This window comes from Diabrotica virgifera, chromosome 4 (assembly GCF_917563875.1).
Source record: "Diabrotica virgifera virgifera chromosome 4, PGI_DIABVI_V3a".
Lineage (NCBI taxonomy): Eukaryota > Metazoa > Arthropoda > Insecta > Coleoptera > Chrysomelidae > Diabrotica > Diabrotica virgifera.
Window position 1 is genome coordinate 179,562,510 of NC_065446.1, and position 22,525 is coordinate 179,585,034.

The following is a 22,525-nucleotide window of genomic DNA, read 5'->3' on the forward strand; positions in this document are numbered from 1 at the left end:
CAGGACGAAGAAGAACCCAATGGTTGAAGAACTTGCGAGATTGGTGTGGTATAGATACAAGCATGCTATTTAGGGTGACAGTGAATAAAAAAAGATAGCTATGATGGTAACCAATGTTTTGAAAGGATACGGTACATGAAGATGACGAATGTTGAGGGATTGAGATGTAAAGGATTGACGAATGGCAGATGCCTATATCGTTAAAATGTATATCCTTTGAATAAAAATCGACTCGTTTCGCTTATTTTACAAAATTCAATGCATATTGCCAAATATCATGGTGAACTGTTTTCAGTGGAGTGGCCAGAGCCTATTTTACTTCAAATTAGGCCTGAGGCACTACACAATTTTCGGGCCCCTAAATATAATTATTTAATAATAATATAGTTGCACAAGAAAATAAAATTTTGATTAACAATAAATGAAATTTATATTTAAACAATTAAACATTGTTTAAGGGGATAGGCGCAAACTTTCGGCTTCAATGCTATTTAAATGCATTCGTTTTTTTTTCGAAGCTTGAGAAAACTAATAAGTATTTTTGAAAAATTTAAACGCAGAATGAAAGATTACGTTACTACCGAGGGCCGAAAGTCCCTGAAATCTTCGATATGTTTATTTTAATAAGTTACAGGGGTGAAAAACTAAGAGAAAATTGAGTGTGATTTTTAATTTTAAATATGTGTCTTATTCCAAAGAGACTTTTTATTTATTCTAAGGGACATTCGGTCCTCGGTAATAATGTAATCTTTCATTCTGCGTCTAATTTTTTAAAAATATTTAGTAGTTTTTTGAGGATTCGAAAAAATAAATGCATTTAAAGAGCATTGAAGCCAAAAGTTTGCGCCTATCCACTTAATTATAACTCTTATGGTTATCATTTATGATTGCCTGTTCGTAAAATGAAAGAATTTAAAAAAATTGTTTTGCTATGGTAATAAACATGTTTTGTTTGGTGATCTTTCCAGGCCTCATTCAAATACGGGCCCGAGGCAGATGCCTCACGGGCCTAGTGGTAAAATAGGCCCTGGGAGTGGCTTAAACATATTATGGTATTATGTCAGTTTGGCCTTATTTTTGATATGTATAACACATCAAGTTTTGTCAAACGTATCAAACCCCACAGCTTTTGTAACTATAATATTTTTTGTTTTAAGTGGTTTACGTCAGCTACAAAATCTGACTTTTGCCAACTTGATAATAATAATATACTGGTTGTTACTAAAAGATATATCAATAAAACCAGCTTTTGTCACAAATTTCGACAAATAGAGACCTAGCCGTACCATACCAGATTTCTTCTACTGGCATTTTAAAATCTAACTGGGAAGCATATCGTTTAATATTTCGTTATTTTTGTTTAGGAGTCTCTCACTGGACGATTCATCGTTAGTCTAAAAATAAAAAATAAATAGTAAAGAAAACACCTAATATCTTTAAAAACATGTAACATTATCATCAATAAATGTATGTCCAGAGAAATAAGGATTTTCACAGGACACTGAAATATCCAGGTAGCTGAGTACTTTTTTACTTAGGTATTGTAGATATATAGGAAGAAAACCTACCTGTTTCCTGCATAGAATTCGCGTCCGATTTTTAATTATTAACAATTTAATGCAAACAACGCGAATTTTTCGATTTTTTGCACCCCATTAAAAAGCTAAACAGCTGACATATAACTACAAAATTTGATTTTTTAGAACATCAAAAAAGCTTCAAAATGCCGATGTTTGAATATTAAAAATTCAATTTGTTTTCAGTTCAATCCAATTCAATTCAATTCAATTCAATTTATTAAATTTAACTTAGAGCTTTAGGGTTTAACCTAAAATTGGGTATTGGGGTAGCTAACAAACCCTCAAATTTGAGACCGATCCATTAATTAGTTTAAAAGTTATTCTATTTGTTTATCCCAGATAATTTTGTTTTGCAATAACATACAAGACAGACAATAATGAAGATAAGGCAATTCTGCGTACGCGGAATAAAAGTAGAAGCGTTGATTGATAAATATACAGATTAATTGACGTTGATATTAGTTCAGAGAAATAAGGAAAAAAAATAGCCTGTTGGTGACACAACCCCCTCCAGGCCGAAACCAAATTTTTTGAGTAATATGGACATCTATAATAATAACCTATATATTTCCTGCAGCCGATTTTGATGATATACATAGTTATAAACAAATGAAGATCAAAAAACGGTAAATTTTCGCTTTTTTCGTCTATTACTAAGAAAATAGTCATTTCAAACAAATTTGAGAATAAGAAACTCATAAACGGTATAAAAAACTTCAATATGGCGTTTGCTTAATATGTCTATCCTTATTAGTTGCTTAGAAAATTGCAAAATAAATCATAAATTTTGAGTTTTTATAAATATTTATAACTTATGTAAAAATTAACTTAGAACCTTCTTATTACACGGAATACTGAGACTTATGGTGCTTAATTCATACCCTAAATTTCAAAGAAATTGGTCAAATAGTTTAAAAGTTTTTTAATTTGTTTATCCCAAATTTATTTTTTTTGCAACACTGTAAGTCAGAAAATGATGAAGCTACAGTAATACTTTGGATAGTTATGGAAGAAGGAAATTTACAGTATTAATTTAATTAAAAAAAAATTACAAAAAATAACTATAAACATTGCAAAATTATTTTGCAAAAACATGTGAATTAAATAAATGGGGGGGCTAACTTTGTCCTTAATTGTCCTAGGACAGTTGTTTTTCTTTCTAAATGTGTATAAAAATTTAGTCTTTCTAAATATGAAAAAATAATTTTTCTACAGGTAACGGTTAAAAAGTTATTCTAATTGTTTATAAGTAAGCAAAAATTCGACATGTTTTTCAAAATAATTTTACACTGTTTAAAATTATTTTTTGTCATTTATTTTTAATAATGGTAATAGTATAAATGTTCTTCTTTCATAAACTGTCCGAAGTATGATTGTAGCCTCATAATTTTCTGACTTGTAGTGTTGCAAAAAAAATGAATTTGGGATAAACAAATTAAATAACTTTTAAACTATTTGACCAATTGCTTTGAAATTTAAAATATAATTTAAGTACAAGAAGTATCAGCATTCCGTGTAATAAGAAGGGTCTAAATTAATTTTTACATGAGTTATGAATATTTTTAAAAACTCAAAATTTATGATTTATTTTGCAATTTTTTAAGCAACCAATAAGGATGGACATATTCAGCGAACGCCATATTGAAGTTTTTTATACGATTTATGAGTTTCTTACACTCAAATTTGTTTAAAGTGCTTAACTTTTTGGTAATAGACGAAAAAAGCGAAAATTTAGCGTTTTTTGATTTTCATTTGTTTATAACTATGTATATCATCAAAATCGGCTGCAGGAGACATATAGGTTAATGATATAGATGTCCATACTACTCAAAAAATTTGGTTTCGGCCTGGAGGGGGATGTGTCACGAGAAAAATCTTATTTCTCTGGACTATATAGTATCTGTATATTTATCAATCAACGGTAGAAGAGTGATACTTACTATCAAAATGTCAAAACAACATAAAAAATGATTTAATATAGTCAAAAATCCTTATGCCAAATTTTTGAAATTTTGTAGTTTATAAATATTTAGAATAATTTAAAAATATTGTCTATAGAAAAAATCTTTTTATTCATTCGAAAAGCTAGTATTTTAACACGAATTTTCAAATAAAAAGTTTAGCCTAGGTTCATTTGGGCCAAAGCCATGTGTTTTTTAATTCACAGCTAATTTGTTTATAATAATTAAGGAATCTCATTGATGTCATTTTAAAGAATGGGATTTGTATTTTTTCTCTACGAAAGGCCCTCTACGAATTTTCAAAAATGTAGTTAAAATGGTTACTAGGGGGAACCTACACATCCACTGAGTTCAAATACCGAAAAAGCAATTTCAAACTAATACAATTTTCTGTATCTCCGGATCTACTCAATGGATTTTGATTTATCTTTTTTAATTTGTATGTAATTTCTACGAACATTACAAATGAGGGGTATAGAATCAACACTCGCTTTCTCCAAAATTTTCCTTTGTCGCAAATTGCTAAAAACTTGTAAAAAACAAGCCAATACAGTTATCACCCGGATTTAAGTTTCATATTATATAATTTAACCATAGAAATTGATATTACCTAATAAGTGAAATCCAACTTTTGTCAGTAATTAAATAATTGGCATTTTTGTTTGGAGAAAGCGAGTTTTGAAGCAAACTTTTGGAGAAAGCAAGTTTTGAAACAATTCCCATTTTTGGAGATGGAATTTTATAACTTTTATGTTTTGCCGATTTTAATATAATAAAAGTACATAATTAGCTTAATAGTGGTACAACAGATCTTATCAGTTTCAATAACGGTATAGTTCTTGGAAGATCATGCCTAAAAACCGTAACATTCTCAACTTACAGGTTTTTTTTCTTCTTAGTTTTTGCCCAATCATTTTTTATCGATGTTCTTTTCCTTGCCTTTTTACCAGGTCCTCTAGGAGTCACTTGAACATGCATTACGAATTGAAAAAAAAAATATTACTGTAATACTACTTATTTTAAAAGAAAAAACTATGCAATATAGTTAGTATTAAAAGTTAATATCTGTGTGGGTCCCCTCCACTTACTTTACACGCCTCCTATTGGTCGGCTGGAGAAAGACGGGTTTCACGCAGAACTGTCATAGGAGAAAGACGCGTTTGATTCAAAAGTCTACTTTTAACATTGAATTTGTATTGGATAAAGCTAAGTTTTAATCAAACTAGGTCTGGATTCGTGTAGGGTTCAACAAACAGATTCAGAAAATACAAAAAACTCAATTTCGCCCATGGATGGAGAAAGTGAGTTTTGATTCTATACTCTTCAAATATGTAATTTGTTTATAAATTTATTAATTAATAAACAGTATAAATTGTTTAAACAATTCTTAAAAAATAATTTTTTTTACAAAAATCTATTTTTGAAGTTATACTTCTTTAGGCGCGATTTCATTTGAGGGTGAAATTTTATTAATCTGCGCGCATGCGCACACAGGCAGTATGGAGTTCGTTACTAAATGTTTTAATTTATGTATGTATCAGTCCAGAAAAGGTGTGGAAAGAATATATTAGTGTTTTTAAATATATTTTTCTACAACGTGTTAAAATGCAATTTATAGCACTCCATAGCAGCGTTAAAAATGCTACTTTAAACCAGCAGTGCTTTAAAATTTTTAAGGCACTGCAGTTAAAAGTGAATTGTCAAATTGTGAAACGTCAAAATATTTATATTTCATTTATTAACATTATTATTAATAATACAACTTGGCGCGCAATTTGAAAAAGGTGGTTTAAAAGGTTTTTTAAAATTTAATTTAAACTCTATTATTGCATTTTTAACACGTTTGTAGAAAAAAACTATTATTTGTTAGAATATACAAAAATAAAAGTAGATGCTATTCTGATTTACGTATTGACAGTAGGTATAGGCAGTTTTGATGTAATGTCAAGAAAAATATAAAAATGGAATGTCAGTCAAGTTCAAGTAAAAGTTTTTGTATGTATTGTCCTGTAATAGGGCTTTTCATTCACAGTCATTTGTTTCGAGCTTCTGTCATGTGTCACATAATATTAATATATCTACGACATACGTTATTGGTATATATGTTACAGTTCAAGTTGATTATCCAGTTGGAGTTGACTCCAACTAGTTGGAGTCAACTCTAACGGCTGGTTTCAGTAAAAGTTGATTATAAATATAAAATGAAGATTTATATTCAACATTTACTAGTAAAAGTAGACTCCAACTAGGAAAAGTATACTCTTCCCAATGCCACTTAGTAAAAGTTGATTCTGATTCACACAAACAGCCGATTCTAGAAATTAAATGTTACTGAATTTGCTCAAATTAGTCTAGGGTGTATCGTCGCCCCCGTTAGGTAAATTACTCAGATTCGAATTTTTTGCACAAACTTACTCAAAAAGAGGTCCTTATAACAAATCTACTGGGTGCCAGGCAGTACCTTGATCGATAAATTGTTTAAACAATTTTTTTTAGACAAATTCACAAAAATAATTTTTTCACTTCGAACAATTTTTTTTAGATCATTTGGGTTATTCTGAGCAAAAATAGTTATTTTCGTAACAAGTGCAGAAAGTCATACTTTTCCGCACGCGACTGCAGTTTGCCTAACGACGCGAAGCGGGAGTTCGGCAAGCAGTCGAGTGCGGAAAAAAGACTTTCTGCAAGCGTTAGGAACAATATTCTTTCTACGAGTCTTTAAAAAGACCAAATCTTATTCAATTAATTTAATTAATATGAAAATACATACACAAATTAATTCTTTGACAAGGTTGTCAAAACCAAACTTTCAGCATAATTGGTTAGCATGACGACGATCTTGGTTTCCATGACGACGATTCAAAATCACTGTTATTGTCTACTGATTTGACTTTTGAATATTATGTCAAAATTATTTTATATCATCGAATTCTCGCGTTAATTTCATTAAAACATGACCACAATAAGATATATTTGAAATAAATTAGTAAATAATATCTAAATATTAGTTTATTGTATGTATTATAATTACTCTAAGGCCATATTAACATATCTAAATTAACACGCGTGCGGAAAAGTAAAACGCGTGCGGAAAAGTAAAACGCGTGCGGAAAAGTAACACGCGTGCAGAAAAGTAAAACTTTCTAAACTAAAACGCGTTCGCGAAAGTAGACATTTTTGCACGCTCGTAGAAAAAAGGTATTTTGTGATTTTTCTCTAAAATTGATTGTTGTCGAGTTATACGCAATTTAAAATTTGAAAAATGCGAGAATAGCCATTTTCAAGGCTTAATAACTCAGTTAAAATCCATTATTATGAAAGTCAGAAAGTGACCAAATCAAAGTTTATAGCCTCCTCTACAAGATCCAGCAGAAATTTTTGTCACTATTTTATTACTAAGCTTTATCTTTAATTATTAACAATGTGCGCTAAGTGCGTATTAGGCGGCCGTCAATAAAGAGATGCACAATTCCAGCCGTCCAATGCTGAATCTCACTCGCACTCACATTGACGGCTGCCTTAATACACGATTAGCGCTCATTGTTGATAATTAAAAATAATATCTTATTAATGAAATAATGACAAAAATTTCTTCAGAATCTTATAGAGGTAGCTTTAATCTTTGATTTTTTTTAGTTTCTGACTTTCATAATATATAATATCGTATGGCATTTTTGCCTTTCGGGTAGTTCCGGCGCCAATTACATCTTTAACCCTGTTTCAAGTAACTAGTGTCGATGTACACTAGCCCAGGGGGACCGACGGCTTAACGTGCTCTCCGAGGCACGGTGAGACGGCCCGTGTCATTATTGGAAATGAAAATGGTTTGTCTTTAGCAGGGCTCGAACCCACGTGCACTGCCGTATGAGGCCAGCGATTACTCCACGGCCGCTCGCTCGACTTTCACAATAATTATCTTTAACCGAGTTATTAAACCTTGAAAATGGTTATTTTGGCGTTTTTCAAATTTTAAGTCGCTAATAACTCGACAACAGTCAATTTTAGAGAAAAAAAGGCCCAAAGGATCTAAAAAAAAATTTGTACGAAGTGAAAAAATGTATTTTTGCGAATTTGTTTAAAATCATTGTTTATCGCCAAACGTCACTAAAATCATTCATTACTGTACTCATTTGCCCTCATTTTCGGCAGTAAAGTAACACTTTGTTGTATTGAAAGAAGAATGTTACTTTACCTGCCGCGATAATTAATCAAATTAACCGAGATTGAATGTAAGTGGTCAATGGCAGCAATCGATTATTTATTTGAGTGAAATTAAAATTTATTTACTTTAATTATTAAAAATATTGTACAAAATTTATCTTATTATTAATAAAATTTATGTCAAAAAGTAAAATTCTGTAGTGTTTCGCAATTATATTCATACAAAATAAATCAAAACTTTACAGATTTAGTAATTAGGTAGGTATACAATATTGATAACTATCGATTAAACATCAAAACCGGCCATCATGCAAAAGTCATCTGTCATTACTGTCATTCGAATTTTTTATTTCGTCTAAAATTAAAAAAAATTCCTCAAAGTTGTAAGTAAGTGTTAATGTTTTTTATGATTGACGATACAATTTTGTACGCACCACCTCAATACTCTTTATCGAATGCGTCTGTTCCTCTGCTCGTAATATCAGACTCGTTCGATAAAGAGTCACTTTACTGACTGACTTTACTGAAATTGGTTAAACAATTTTTCGACCGCGGTACCGCGTGACACCCTGTGTATTTGTTATAAGGATTGTTATACGGATGTATTTCTTTGAGTAAGTTTGTGCAAAAAGTCGAATCAGAATAATTTACCTAACGGGGGCGACGTTACAGACTATACTAATAAGTAGTTGAAACGGTCAAAACAAAGAACCGCACATTCATCAAAAATGCACTTGAGATTCTCGTATAATCAACATTTACTGAATCGATCCAGGAAGAGTCAACTCCAACTAGTAAAAGTTGATTTAAATTTTTAAAATCAACTTTTACTGCTCGTTTCAGTTAAAGTTGACTCCAACTAGTTGGAGTCAACTCTAACTGATAATCAACTTGAACTGTAACATATACAATAATACAAACCAAAGACGTATGACGTAGATATATTAATATTATGTGATACATGACAGAAGCTCGAAACAAATGACAATCGATGAAAAGCCCTATTGAGAATGAATAAATTATAATTGTTGATATATAAGACGTTTGTAGAAAATAGTTATTTATGACATAAGTGTTAAAAGTACACGTTTAAGGTACGCATGTGAAAGTTTGCAGAATGAGCGATAGCGAATTCTGCAATTCACATGAGTGCCTTAAAAATGTACTTTTTAACACGCATATCATACAAGATTTTTTCTACAAACGTAATTACAGGACAATATCTACAAAAACTTTTACTTGAACTTGACTGACATTCCAATTTTATAATTTTTTGACATTACATCAAAATTGCATATACGGTCAATACGAACTGCAGTGCCTTAAATTTTTTTTAAAGCACTAGTGCCTTAAAGTAGCCTTTTTAACGCTCGTATGGAGTGCTAAAAATTATCGTATGCTCGTATGGAGTGCAAATATTAACACGGTTGTAGAAAAAATATTGTATGATATAGGTACGTTTTAAAAAGTACATTTTTAAGACACTCATGTGAATTGCAGAATGAGCGAAGCGAATCTTTCACACGAAACTTTCACATATGCGTGCCTTAAAATTGTACTTTTAACATTTATATCATAAATATGTAACTATTATTATAATTTTTGTGTATTTGGACTTGTCTACTTCGGGAATAAGATAATAAGTAATATTTAAAGTATTTTATAATTCACTTCGTCTGTTTGTCACTATGTCTGAGAAATCTTGTAGCCCAGATAAACAAAAGGGTATAGCTCAGAGGTAGAGCGTTGAACTGGAGACCAAGAGGACCCCGGTTCGAATCTTGGTGTTTTCTAATCTTTTTTTAATTTTTGGTATTGTTTTAATAAAAATTTTTGGAAAGTAGTAAGTAAAAATTAATTTAATATTTAAATAAAATATAAATAAACTGTCCGAAAGTATATTTATTTCATTGAAATCATATTTAGAAGTATAACTTCTTACGTGCGTACAAAGTACACACACATTCTTTTTTTTATTCATAGTACCATTAGTTATTCTAATCGGGAAATAAGCCACAATTTAACTTGAAAAAATGATTTTATTAACGTTTCGACTTCCACATCGGACGTCGTTGTCAAAATACAAAATATTAATTAATTAGTTTCAGAAAAACATTGTATCATTAATGATCATAGAAAAAGTTAAAGTAGGTACACTTTAATAATTAAATTATTTTTATTAAATAATTATTTATTGAAGGTAATTTACAAGTTAATTAATTATTCTGAATTAATTATTATTCTGTAATATTAAAATACTTTATTCTGTTAACATTGACTTATTGTCGTTTTTAATGTAACCTAGATGGCAAAAATTTTATACTGGTAAGGTCATTCTACCTACCTCAGTAGCTAGTTTCAACTGCTTTGGATATTGAGTCTAACCTGATGATGGACTGATTAGCCCGAAAATGTTTGTTTGTGATGTACTTGTGATGTACCTACTTTAACTCCGACATGGATCTTTTTTAGAAACAATTTTTAAATAAATTATATAATATTTATGAATTTAACGCGGTATTAACTTCGATAAGAGGCTGGCTAAAAGTGATAGGTACAACGTGTGAAAGATATGACTTTATTGGCTCTAAAAACACTAAATTAAACAGTAAAATATAGGATCCGTAAAAGTCCGTTACACTTTGAACTGTCTAAGCTTGATAAAACAACACGAACCACTTGAAGAGATTGTTGCACTCGTAAGGGATTGTCTCACCCTATGACTTGGCTGTGGGCTTTTACGATTCGGCTACTGCTTTGCGACTTCATCTTTCATATTAGTCCAGAAAGCCACTGCGCATCTGCTACGAAAAATATTCTAATTCGGATTCTTTGCACAATCTTACTCAAAAAGGACCCCTTTTAACAAATTTGCATGTTGCTAGGACCAAAAGGTGGTCAAACATTTTTATAAACGTTTTTTTTTTTGTTTTTTTCCTAAAATTATTTTTTTTACACGGAAAAACGTTTTTTTTAGGTTTTTTGGATCATTCCAAAGAGAAAAGGTCTTTAGTGACTTTTCTCTAAAAATGATAATTTTTGACATATAAGCGATTAAAAATCGAAAAATTGCGAAATCGGCCATTTTTAACCCTCAAAAACTATGTGAAAGGCTGAAAATTTGAATGTTGCCAAGGTAGGTAGATATTCTTTAAACATCGATTGATGAAATCCCGAAGAGTTTTTTGCAATACAATATTTAAAACTACTTTGTTTTTTAATTGCTAATCAAGCGTGCACGACACTTTCCACCGACAGTATGGTGCAAATGAAAGGAATAAATTCGTTATTTCGTAAAGCGGCGACTTTAAGGAAAAATCCCGAAACAAGTCGATTTTTATTTTTAAGTTATGATATTGTAGCATATATGGTATACTAGTGACGTCATCCATCTGGACGTGATGACGTAATCGATGATTTTTTTAAATGAGAATAGGGGTCGTGTGCTAGCTCATTTGAAAGGTTCTCCAATTCTCTATTCAGTAATATAAACATTTACATAATTATTTATACAGGGTTTCCAAAAAATTGTTATTAAATTAAATTATTTGACAAAAAAAGAAGTAGAAGGACACCCTGTATAAAAAATTATGTAAATATTTACATTACTTGATAGAGAATTGAAGAACCTTTCAAACGAGCTACCACACGACCCCTATTCTCATTTAAAAAAATCATCGATTAGGTCATCACGCCCAGAGGGATGACGTCACTAGTATACCATATATGCCACAATATCATAACTTAAAAATAAAAATCGACCTGTTTCGGGATTTTTCCTTAAAGTCGCCGGTTTACGAAATAACGAATTTATTCCTTTCATTTGGACCATACTGTCGGTGGAAAATAGTGTCGCGCACGCAATTATTGATTCGCAATTAAAAAACAAAGGAGTTTTGAATATTGTATTGCAAAAAACTCTTCGGGATTTCATCAATCGATGTTTAACGAATATCTACCTATCTTGGCAACATTCAAATTTTCAGTTTTTCACATAGTCTTTGAGGGTTAAAAATGGCCGATTTCGCAATTTTTCAATTTTTAATCGCTTATATGTCAAAAACTATCATTTTTAGAAAAAGGTCACTAAAGACCTTTTCTGTTTGGAATGATCCAAAAAATCTAAAAAAACTTTTTTCCATGCAATAAAAATAATTTTAGGAAAAAAACAAAAAAAAAAACGTTTAAAAAATTTTTGACCACCTTTTGGTCCTGGCAACATGGAAATTTGTTAAAAGGAGTCCTTTTTGAGTAAGATTGTGCAAAAAATCCGAATTAGAATATTTTTCCTAGCGGATGCGCAGTGGCTTTCTGGACTATATGAGAATATGTGGATATATCGGTATAAAAATACCACGTTGCCACGTCATAAGAAAAGGCATTAAAATTAGAATAACCTAGAAGAGAGCATAAACAATTTACAAGGGAAGATTTTTACCTCTTTAGTAATTTTTATTATGGTATACAGCCAATGAGAGGGATTCTTTCCCTTTTATAATAATTTATTTATTAAAGTATGCCTTAACTTTTTCTATGATTAATAATGATAGTACGATTAAAAAATGGATTTTACGGCAAAAATTATTTTTTCAAAAATTGTTTAAACAAATTAGACTGTTTATTAATTAATAAATATTATACATATTATAAATATTATACGTATAAATTATACGTATAATTAATAAATATTATACAAACTACATATTATAGTCCAGAAAGCCACTGCGCATCCGCTAGGAAAAATATTCTAATTCGGATTTTTTGCACAATCTTACTCAAAAAGGACTCCTTTTAACAAATTTGCATGTTGCCAGGACCAAAAGGTGGTCAAAAATGTTTTAAACGTTTTTTTTTTGTTTTTTCCTAAAATTATTTTTTTGCATGGAAAAAGTTTTTTTAGGTTTTTTTAGGTTTTTTGGATCATTCTAATCAGAAAAGGTCTTTAGTGACTTTTCTCTAAAAATGATAGTTTTTGACATATAAGCGATTAAAAATTGAAAAATTGCGAAATCGGCCATTTTTAACCCTCAAAAACTATGTGAAAAACTGAAAATTTGAAAGTTGCCAAAGTAGGTATATATTTTTGTAACATCGATTGATGAAATCCCGAAGAGTTTTTTGCAATACAATATTCAAAACTCCTTTGTTTTTTAATTGCTAATCAAGCGTGCGCGACACTATTTTCCACCGACAGTATGGTGCAAATGAAAGGAATAAATTCGTTATTTCGTAAACCGGCGACTTTAAGGAAAAATCCCGAAACAGGTCGATTTTTATTTTTAAGTTATGATATTGTGGCATATATGGTATACTAGTGACGTCATCCGTCTGGGCGTGATGACGTAATCTATGATTTTTTTAAATAAGAATAGGGGTCGTGTGGTAGCTCATTTGAAAGGTTCTTGAATTCTCTATTCAGTAATGTAAACATTTACATAATTATTTATACAGGATGTCCTTCTACTTCTTTTTTTGTAAAATAATTTAATTTAATAAAAAAATTTTGGACACCCTGTATAAATAATTATGTAAAAGTTTACATTACTGAATAGAGAATTGAAGAACCTTTCAAATGAGCTACCACACGACCCCTATTCTTATTTAAAAAATCATCGATTACGTCATTACGTCCAGATGGATGACGTCACTAGTATACCATATATGCCACAATATCATAACTTAAAAATAAAAATCGACCTGTTTCGTGATTTTTCCTGGAAGTTGCCGGTTTATGAAATAACGAATTTATTCCTTTCATTTGCACCATACTGTCGGTGGAAAATAGTGTCGCGCACGCTTGATTAGCAATTAAAAAACAAAGGAGTTTTGAATATTGTATTGCAAAAAACTCTTCGGGATTTCATCAATCGATGTTAAAAGAATATCTACCTACTTTGGCAACATTCAAATTTTTCAATTTTTAATCGCTTATAAATATGTGAAAAACTATCATTTTTAGAGAAAAGTCACTAAAGACCTTTTCTGTTTAGAATGATCCAAATAACCTAAAAAAAACTTTTTTCCATGCAAAAAAAATAATTTTAGGAAAAAAACAAAAAAAAACGTTTAAAAAATTTTTGACCACCTTTTGGTCCTGGCAAACATGCAAATTTGTTAAAAGGAGTCCTTTTTGAGTAAGATTGTGCAAAAAATCCGAATTAGAATATTTTTTCTAGCGGATGCGCGGTGGCTTTCTGGACTATTAGTAATGTACACAAAAAGTACATACAAATTAAAATAGAAAGATTAAAATCCTTAGAGTAGATCCAGAGATATAGAAAATGATAGTAGGTTTAATTTCAGTTTTTGAACTCGTGCATTTGCTGGCTCCCAGCTCACCCTTCACTTACCACGACTAGTCACCATTTGAACTACATTTTTTCGAATTACAGTTTTTCGAATATGTAAAAAGATCTTTTCTACAGACAACATTTTTAAAGTTATTCTAATGAACGACGAAATTTCAAAAATTTGACATTAGCATTTTTGACTATATTAGATAATTTTTTTATCTTTTTTTAATACATTTACATAGTATCACTCTTCTACTTTCATTTGGCATACGAAGAATTGCACTATCTTCATTATTTTCTGTCTTATATTATTGCAAAACAAAGGTCTCTGGGATAAACAAATATAATAACTTTTAAACTAATTAATGGATCGTCTTAAATTTTGAAGGTTTGTTAAGTATCCAATTTTGGGTAAAACACTAAAGTTCTAAGTTAGTTTTAGTATAAGTTATTAACAAATAACAATTTTCACTTATTTTGCAGTTTGCGAAGCAAAACATTAACTTTTTAACTTTCAAAAATAGGTATTTTGAAGGGTTTTTAATGTTCTAAAAAATTAAATTTTTAAATTTTATTTAAATTATTTAGCCTTTTAATAAAGTGCAAAAAATCGAAAAAATCGCGTTTTTTACACTAAATTGTTAATATAGTCGGTTCGCTAAACTCAGACGCAACTGGCTAGATATTTTAGTCGATAATTTTTTTGTTATTTGCCACTTTTGCAAAAATTGGCAAAATTACTAACTATTTAGGGCCGGTATTTCAATAGCTACTTAAGCTTTTGCTTAGCTAAGCCTGTGTCAAAAGTTAAGGAGAAGCTTAAGCTAGGTGCCGTATTTCCATCATTCTCTTAACTAAACTGATGCTCAGCTGTAAAGTTAATTGGTTTGGTACCTCTGAATACGTCAAAGTGCCAGAGCTAACTGTTCTGAGGTAAAAACCACTACTGTTGACATTTAATTTTATCTTGTCATCTGTATCAATGTTATTTTTACTTCACTTAATTTTGTGTACATGGTACATGTGTTTTTAGTTTATTGTCTATAGGTATTTTCTCTGGTTATATTTTTATTGTTATTTTGCATAAGCAATAGATCCGTCTTTGAAATTTTGTTTATTGGATATATTCCTTAAAATGTCAAATTGGAATGTAAGATTATTTTTGTAAAATAAATATACCTACCAAGCATTGTAGAAATAAACAATTTTCATGTGCCTACACCTTCCAAAAGTAGTAAGAATTTTAATAATCGTTATTACGATTAATAAATTGATAGATTATTATTTAATAATCCAATAATAACGTTATTACTTAAAAGTTGGTTTTCAAAACAACTCTATAATTAATATTCTATAAAAATAACCCCAAAAACAGAAAACAAATTTTAAGCAAAGGCTTAAACCAACTCCCGCGCGAGCTTAAAATTATTTGGTTTAAGCCTAGGCTTAAGCCTCAAATTGAAGTGGAAATACAGGCATCTAAGCTTAAGCAAAGGCTTAAAGTAAGCTTTGGCTTAAGTGAGGTTGAAAATACTGGCCCTTAGTGATTATTAACTATTTAGTAATTATTTTTTGCCAATTTTACTAAAATTGGGAAAATTACCTACTAAAATATCTAGAAAGTTGCGTCTGAGTTTAGCGAACAGACTATAATTAAAACACGGCAGGAACTCTAGACAGGAAACAGGTAGGTTTTCATCTTCTAGGCCTACAATAACTAAAAAAGTTGTCAGCTACCTGGATATTTTAGTGTCCCGATATATTAGTTAATATTAAGAACAATAAGAGCCGAAAGAGAAAACAACTACAGAGTGGTGTTTACAAACTAACTTGTGGTGACTGTCCGAAAACTTACATCGGTCAAACTGGCAGAACTTTTGACAAACGGATAGCAGAACACAAAAGGGCTTTCAACAATAGAAAAACAGACACTTCTACATACGCACTTCACCTTCTAGATCATAATCATTCTTTTAATGAACAGTTTCAAATTCTGCATATTCAAAATAAAGGCCTTAAGCTATCTTTATTAGAATCTATGGAAATTAATAAATTGAAAAATACAGATATAATTCTGAATGACCAACTCGGGACAAACAGCTCCCCACCCCTCAACCTCTTCAGTTAAAGACTTTAAATAGGCAAACCATTGTAAACTAAATCACTTGAGAAAGGCATTCTGCCGAAACAGCTGTAGTCACATAGTTGTAATAAATTTTGTAGAAGTATAGAAAACAAACGTTTTCAGTGTTTTATTGTTAGATAAAATGAACTTCCATCAAGTAACGGTCGAATCCATCAATTAACTCCAATTATTGCTAAACAAAACAAAGAGTTTGATAAAATTACATGATAATAACAAACATAACAAATATACAAACAAACATACATTTGGGAAATGTACCGATAGAAAGGGTTGATAAATACAAATACCTAGGAACCTGGATTTCAGACAATAATGATCAAACAACAGAAATAAGGGCTAGAGGATAGAAATAGCAAGAAATGCATTTATATAAATGAAAACAATTCTCTGCAACAAAGACCTTAGATTAGAACTGAGAGTAAGAGCTTTGAGATGCTACTTGTTTTCAATACTGCAATATGGACTTGAAAGCTGGACAATAAAGCAAGAACACATAAATAAGCTACAGTTCTTTGAAATATGGTGTTACAGGTTACAACAGGATGCTTAGAATAGCATGGACACAGAAAAAAACTAACACGGAAGTATTGTGAGAAATGGACAAAGAATACGAAATTATAAACATAATAAAAATAAGAAAGTTACAATATCTGGGGCACGTAATGAGGGGACAGCGATATGAACTGCTTAGACTGATCATACAGGGAAAGATAAGAGGAGGAAGGTGTATAGGAAGAAGGAAAGTGTCATGGTTGAAGAATTTAAGGGCTGGTTTGAATGCAGTTCTGGTAGAACTCTTCAGAGCAGCGGTAAATAGAGTAAAAATAGTGATGATGATATCCAACCTTCGATTGGGAGACGGTACTTAAAGAAGAAGAACAAAGCCTAGCAAGATATATCTCGACCCCCTTAGAAACCCCCAAATGAGTGAATTCATATCACAGCAGATAAATAGTAAAATGCACACAATAGCGAATATACTAAACGAAAACAGAACCATTGACCAATGTTAGTACGATATACTAAACTCGATTTAAGAGGACGTAAGAAAGTCTTTGAAAACATCTACAATATTAGCAAAACATTACTGGATGACACAAGAAACTCTAGACTTGATGGAAGTTCGACGGAAATACAAAAATAGAAATATTATCAAATATCAAAGAGATAAGATAGAACGGACAAACCATTTCAAAAATGGTTTGCCCGTTCAATAAATATACAAAATTTCAATAAATACTTTGGCAGCTGGTTAAAGGTAAATCGTGACTCTGATCAAGATATAATAACCAGGATCGAAACAGCACGTAAGGCTTTTATGACCTGGAAACCAGTTTTATGTAATAGAAACCTGTCGCTAAATATCCGCAAGAACGTTCTGAAATGTTATGTGGGATCTATCCTATTTTGTGGTTGTGATACATGGACGCTAAAAATCACAATGCTAAACAAATATTAGAAATATTAGAATTGTGGTGCTCATAGGCGTAACCAGGATGATCCTAAGGGGGGGTTACAACTACTGGAAAGGGGGGTTACAACTACTGGAAGGTCTCCGAGGGGTATGGTGTTAAGCGTATAGAGCTCAAAGTCCATCCCGAAAGGGGGGGGTTATAACTCCCAAAACCCCCCTGGTTACGCCTATGGTGGTGCTATCGACGGACCCTCTTCCACAGAGCCTATTTTACTTCGAATCAGGCCCAAGGCACTACATAATTTTCGGGCCCCTGACTAAAATTTAATAGTAATATGTAATAATAAGTTTTATAAATGTATTAATTATTTAATAGAAATATGGTTGTACCAGAAATTTAAATTTTTGTTAACAATAAATAAAATTTATATGTATGTTAACTGTTTAAAGTGCAAAAACTACCGTGTAATTTCTCTACTATGTAGGTACTGCATAATATAAAGTCCTCACGTAAATATATTATAAACCAGCGGCTCCAACCATCAGCAGAAAATATTATTGCAGAGTACCAGACGGGTTTTAGACGGGGAAGAGCGACCATGGATCAAATATTTACAGTCCAGCAGGTTATTGTTGTGGCAGATGTAAATGCCAAATCGGTTCTCTGGAACTTAACATATACGGACCAGAAGGGAGCATTAGTCGATGACATGATAAATGAGCTTCGGCTGATGGTCCATAACAAACCAGGCAAACCACCTACGTTTCAGAACAGGGCGGGTGCAGCGAGCAACATAGACATAACTCTGTCGAACGTTGCGGCTGCGAGCCTCGTGCAGGACTGGAACGTGGTGGAACACGCGACAACAAGTGACCACAATCTAATAACCTTCGTTCTGAGTAACCTGAGGCCACGGAACATGGAGGTGTCGGCGGTGAGGTACAATATGGGGAAGGCCGACTACGAGAGACTCAGAGCCGAGTTCAGAGCTCCACACCCGATACAAAGAGGAGGAGACATAAATGGCGAGGTGAAGAAGTTGACAAAATCCATAAAAAGAGCAATGGATACAGCCATACCAAAGGCAACAAATTGCAAAATGGTTAAAAATACGGCCTGGAAGGAAAACCTCTCGGGACTGAGAAGCAGAGTTAGATGCGCGCGAAAGCGGTATCAGCGATGTGGCATCTTTCCCCAGAGGCAAGTACTTCTAGGTGAGTATAGAAGTCTGAAACAGAATTACAAGGAGGAAGTAATGAAAACCAAAGCGAGGAGTTAGGGAAATTTTCGTGGAAAAGAACCTCGAGCTGGACAAATGGGGCATCCCATACAAAATAGTCTCGAAAAAAATAAAATGCCCAACCATGCTTTCCACGCTGAGAAGGGAGGATGGCTCGTTCACAGGAGGTTGGGAGGATTCGGCAGACGCATTGCTGGATGCGCTGCTGCCTCCTGATAGCCTGGAGCATAAGACACCCGAACAGGGAGAGATGAGAGAGGAGATGGTGCGTGTGTATGGGGTGCAACAAGAAACAGAGGATTTCATTCAAGACGAGGTAAGAGAAAGTATGAGCAAAATGAAAAAGGCCCCAGGGCCAGATGGTATACAAGTTGAGGTACTCCAGGCGCTAACAGAACGGCTGGTGCCGGTACTTACCTTACTATACAACGAGTGCCTAAGACAGCGGAAGTTTCCCAACTCCTTCAAGCAAGCGGAAATAATTATAATAAATAAAGGTGAGGAAAAAGATCCCACGCTGCCAAAAACATACAGACCGGTTTGCCTACTAAACACAATGGGCAAACTGCAAGAAAAACTCCTCTGTAAAAGACTGAACCAGATAAGAGAGGAGACCGGACTGCATCCAGACCAATATGGATTCAGGAAGAGCAAGTCAACGGAAGATGCCATAAATCGAGTCATTGAGATCGTCGAAATGAGCGAAAGTAGGTATGTGTTGATGGTCTTTATAGACGTTTCTGGGGCTTTCGACAACCTCTGGTGGCCTGTGTTCTTCGAAAAACTTCGGAGGATGCAGTGCCCTGGAGATCTGTACGGAAGTTTCAGGAACTATTGTCAAGATAGGTATGCGACCCTGAGCTGTCCAGTTGGAAAGAAAACGCGGCATGTAACGAAAGGATGTCCGCAGGGCTCGGTCTGCGGACCGATATTCTGGGATATAATGCTGGAGGAATTGCTGGAGGGAATGACTGTAGATCCTGAAGTGCTGGGATGTATAGCGTATGCAGACGATTTGCTGCTAATCATAGACGCGAACTCAAGAAGAGAAATAGAGAACAAAGCGAATAGAGTGCTAGGAAAGATAAACGACTGGATAGAAAGAGTCAAGCTTACGGTGACAGAAACTAAGACAACGTACAGCTTAATAAAAGGAAGACTAGAAAGAGACCCAATAATAAAAATTCGAGGGAAAAGCATCAAGAGAACAAAAGAAACAAAGTATCTAGGACTCATGATAGATGAACCTAGACTCTACGCAAAACATATAACAAGCGTCTGTGAGAAGGCAGTAAAGATTATGCATAGCATAGCTAGTCTGGCGCAGAGGGAGTACAGGATTCCCTTCGAGCAAGTGCGGCTGTACCTGAGTGCGATACTCGCCTCGATTGTGGGATACGGAGCGAGTTTATGGGCACACCGACTGCAGAACAACAAGAACGTAGAGAAACTGGATAGAGCCCAGAGAGGGTTCCTAGTCAGAATGACGGGAGCCTTCAGCACAACAGCAACACAAGCGCTAACCGTACTGGTTGGCGTGATGCCCATGCACCTAGAAGCGCAAAAGAGAGCGTGCTTGTATTGGCAGAAAAAGGGGAGGTACGAAAAAGTGACTGAGATAATCGGTCAAGATACTAGAACCAAAAGAGGCTTGGAAGAAATAATAAGCAGGAAAAGGCAAACCGAATGGGACAATTCCCAAAAAGCAAGAAGGCTATATGATTTCGTGCCAAACCTAGATGCAATACCAGCACACTTTAAACCGAAGCAGGGACTAATTCATTTTCTCACGGGACACGGCCCGTATCCCACATGCCTGCACAGGTTCAATCTAAAAGAAGATGTGCTCTGCGAGTGTGGAGAAATCGGCACTCCGGAGCACACACTGTTCCAATGTGAAGCCCACGAAAACAGTGAGGAGCAGAGGGAAATGAGAAGAACCCTAGAGGGAAAGAACATAAGAGAAATTATAGAAAACGAAGAGGATTTTAACGTGCTAAATAAGTTAGCACACAGGACCTCAAGGAAACAGCTGGAATTGTACAACAATAGAAGAAGAAACAGAGCGGGGGGACAACCTGGATGAACTCGAGCAAAATAGAAATAGAATTAAAGTTGAAAATCAAATTAACAAAGAATAATAAAAGATTGCAGGAAACTGCAGATTAAGAAATCTAAAAAATTAACTAGATGTTACATAAGAAATGAAATGGAAAAGAGACGTCGAACCTGGGTGTGTGATGAAATCTGAAGACTCCTTTGGCTAAGGGCCTAAGGCTCACCGAAGGGTTGGACGAGAGAAATCACACATCTAAAGGTCGGCTGATCCAAACCAAAAGAAAGTTAGGATTTAGAAATAGGAGACATGTGGTTGCAGGCCTCGCCTGGGGATGAGGAGGAGCGACTCACGGTCTGGGTGAGGACTGGAAGCACAGAATTAGAACGTAAGGATAGGTATACTGATGGACTAAGTTTAATGATAGGTTAAGAAGAGTAAAACTGGGGTGCCGGCAGGCTCCGCCCAGGGATGAGGAGCTGCGCCTCACGTTCTGGGTGGAGGCTGCTATCACACACAAGGCAAAGAATTGTCAAACTATTTAGGTTATAAGTTCAAAGGCAGGAAGAAAATGATAGGAAGTCTAAAAAGAACTGTAAAAATCGAAAAAATTGGAACTTCTTTCATTTTAATAGATTAAGGCCATTTAGTTTTAAGTGAGTAGAAAATAGTTAGAATTAGGAAAAAAATTTTAGTAAGTAGTAGAAAAAAATGTAATCCCTTCAGGAAACAACGACCTGGATTTGTCACTAGAGGCCAGGTCAAAAGGTAGAGACTTAGTGAAAAAAAAAAGTCCAGCAGGTCTTGAGCAAATCATGGGAACACGACATTGATGTTCACAACGTGTTTGTAGACTTCAAACAGGCATACGACTCAGCCAAAGGGAACAGACTATATTAGATATTGGCTGAATGCTGAATTGGCATACCACACAAGCTAATTGGACTAATTAAAGCCATGGGCGTAACCAGGGGGCGTTTTGGGTGTTATAACCCCCCCCCATTTGGATGTACTTTGAGCTCTATACGCTTAACACCATTTATTACTATTCCATACCCCGTAGAGACCATCAAGTTGTTGTAACCCCCCCTTAGGATCATCCTGGTTACACCTCTGATTAAAGCTACAATGGATGAAACTCAGGCATGTGAACGAGTACAAAACCACCGGATAGACTTTTTCAAAATCTCGCAGGGATTTAAGCAGGGAGATGGGCTGGCCTCAACATTGTTTAACCTGGCACTGGAGTATGCGGCTAGGCAAATGCAAACTGGACGAGAAAACTTCCTAACCAACAGAACCGTTCAATTGGCCGCTTATGCCGATGGTATTAATATTACGAGTAGAACATCAACAGGAGCACAGGAAACATACGCAGAGTTAAAAACGCAAACGAAAAGGCTGGTCTGGAAATTAACTCAGAAAAAAACGAAAATAAGGATACAGACGAGAAGAAATATAGTCCCACAAAACATTATACATAAATATGACATTGAAACGGTTAGAAATTTTACATAGATACCTGGGAGTAGAAATATATGTCGACGGATCAGAAGATGCAGCAATATGGAAGAGAATAACGCAGGCAAACAGAACTCATATTGGCCTCTCCCATATATTTCGGTCTAAAAATGTCCACCGAAATACAAAGATGAGAATCTATAAAACATTAA

At 33.4% G+C, this 22,525-nt stretch overlaps 1 protein-coding gene across 4 annotated transcripts in view; it reads right to left on the reverse strand.

Moving 5' to 3' along the window:
* Positions 1-1,215: 1,215 nt before the first annotated feature.
* LOC126883270 (excitatory amino acid transporter 2-like) overlaps positions 1,216-22,525 on the reverse strand; it is a 216,391-nt gene continuing 195,081 nt past the window's right edge. For all 4 annotated transcript variants that reach the window (XM_050648599.1, XM_050648597.1, XM_050648600.1 and 1 more), the window contains one exon: positions 1,216-1,394. In XM_050648599.1, the coding sequence (XP_050504556.1) occupies positions 1,320-1,394 (75 nt within the window). In that variant the 3' untranslated portion in view covers positions 1,216-1,319. The remainder of the gene's footprint in view (positions 1,395-22,525) is intronic.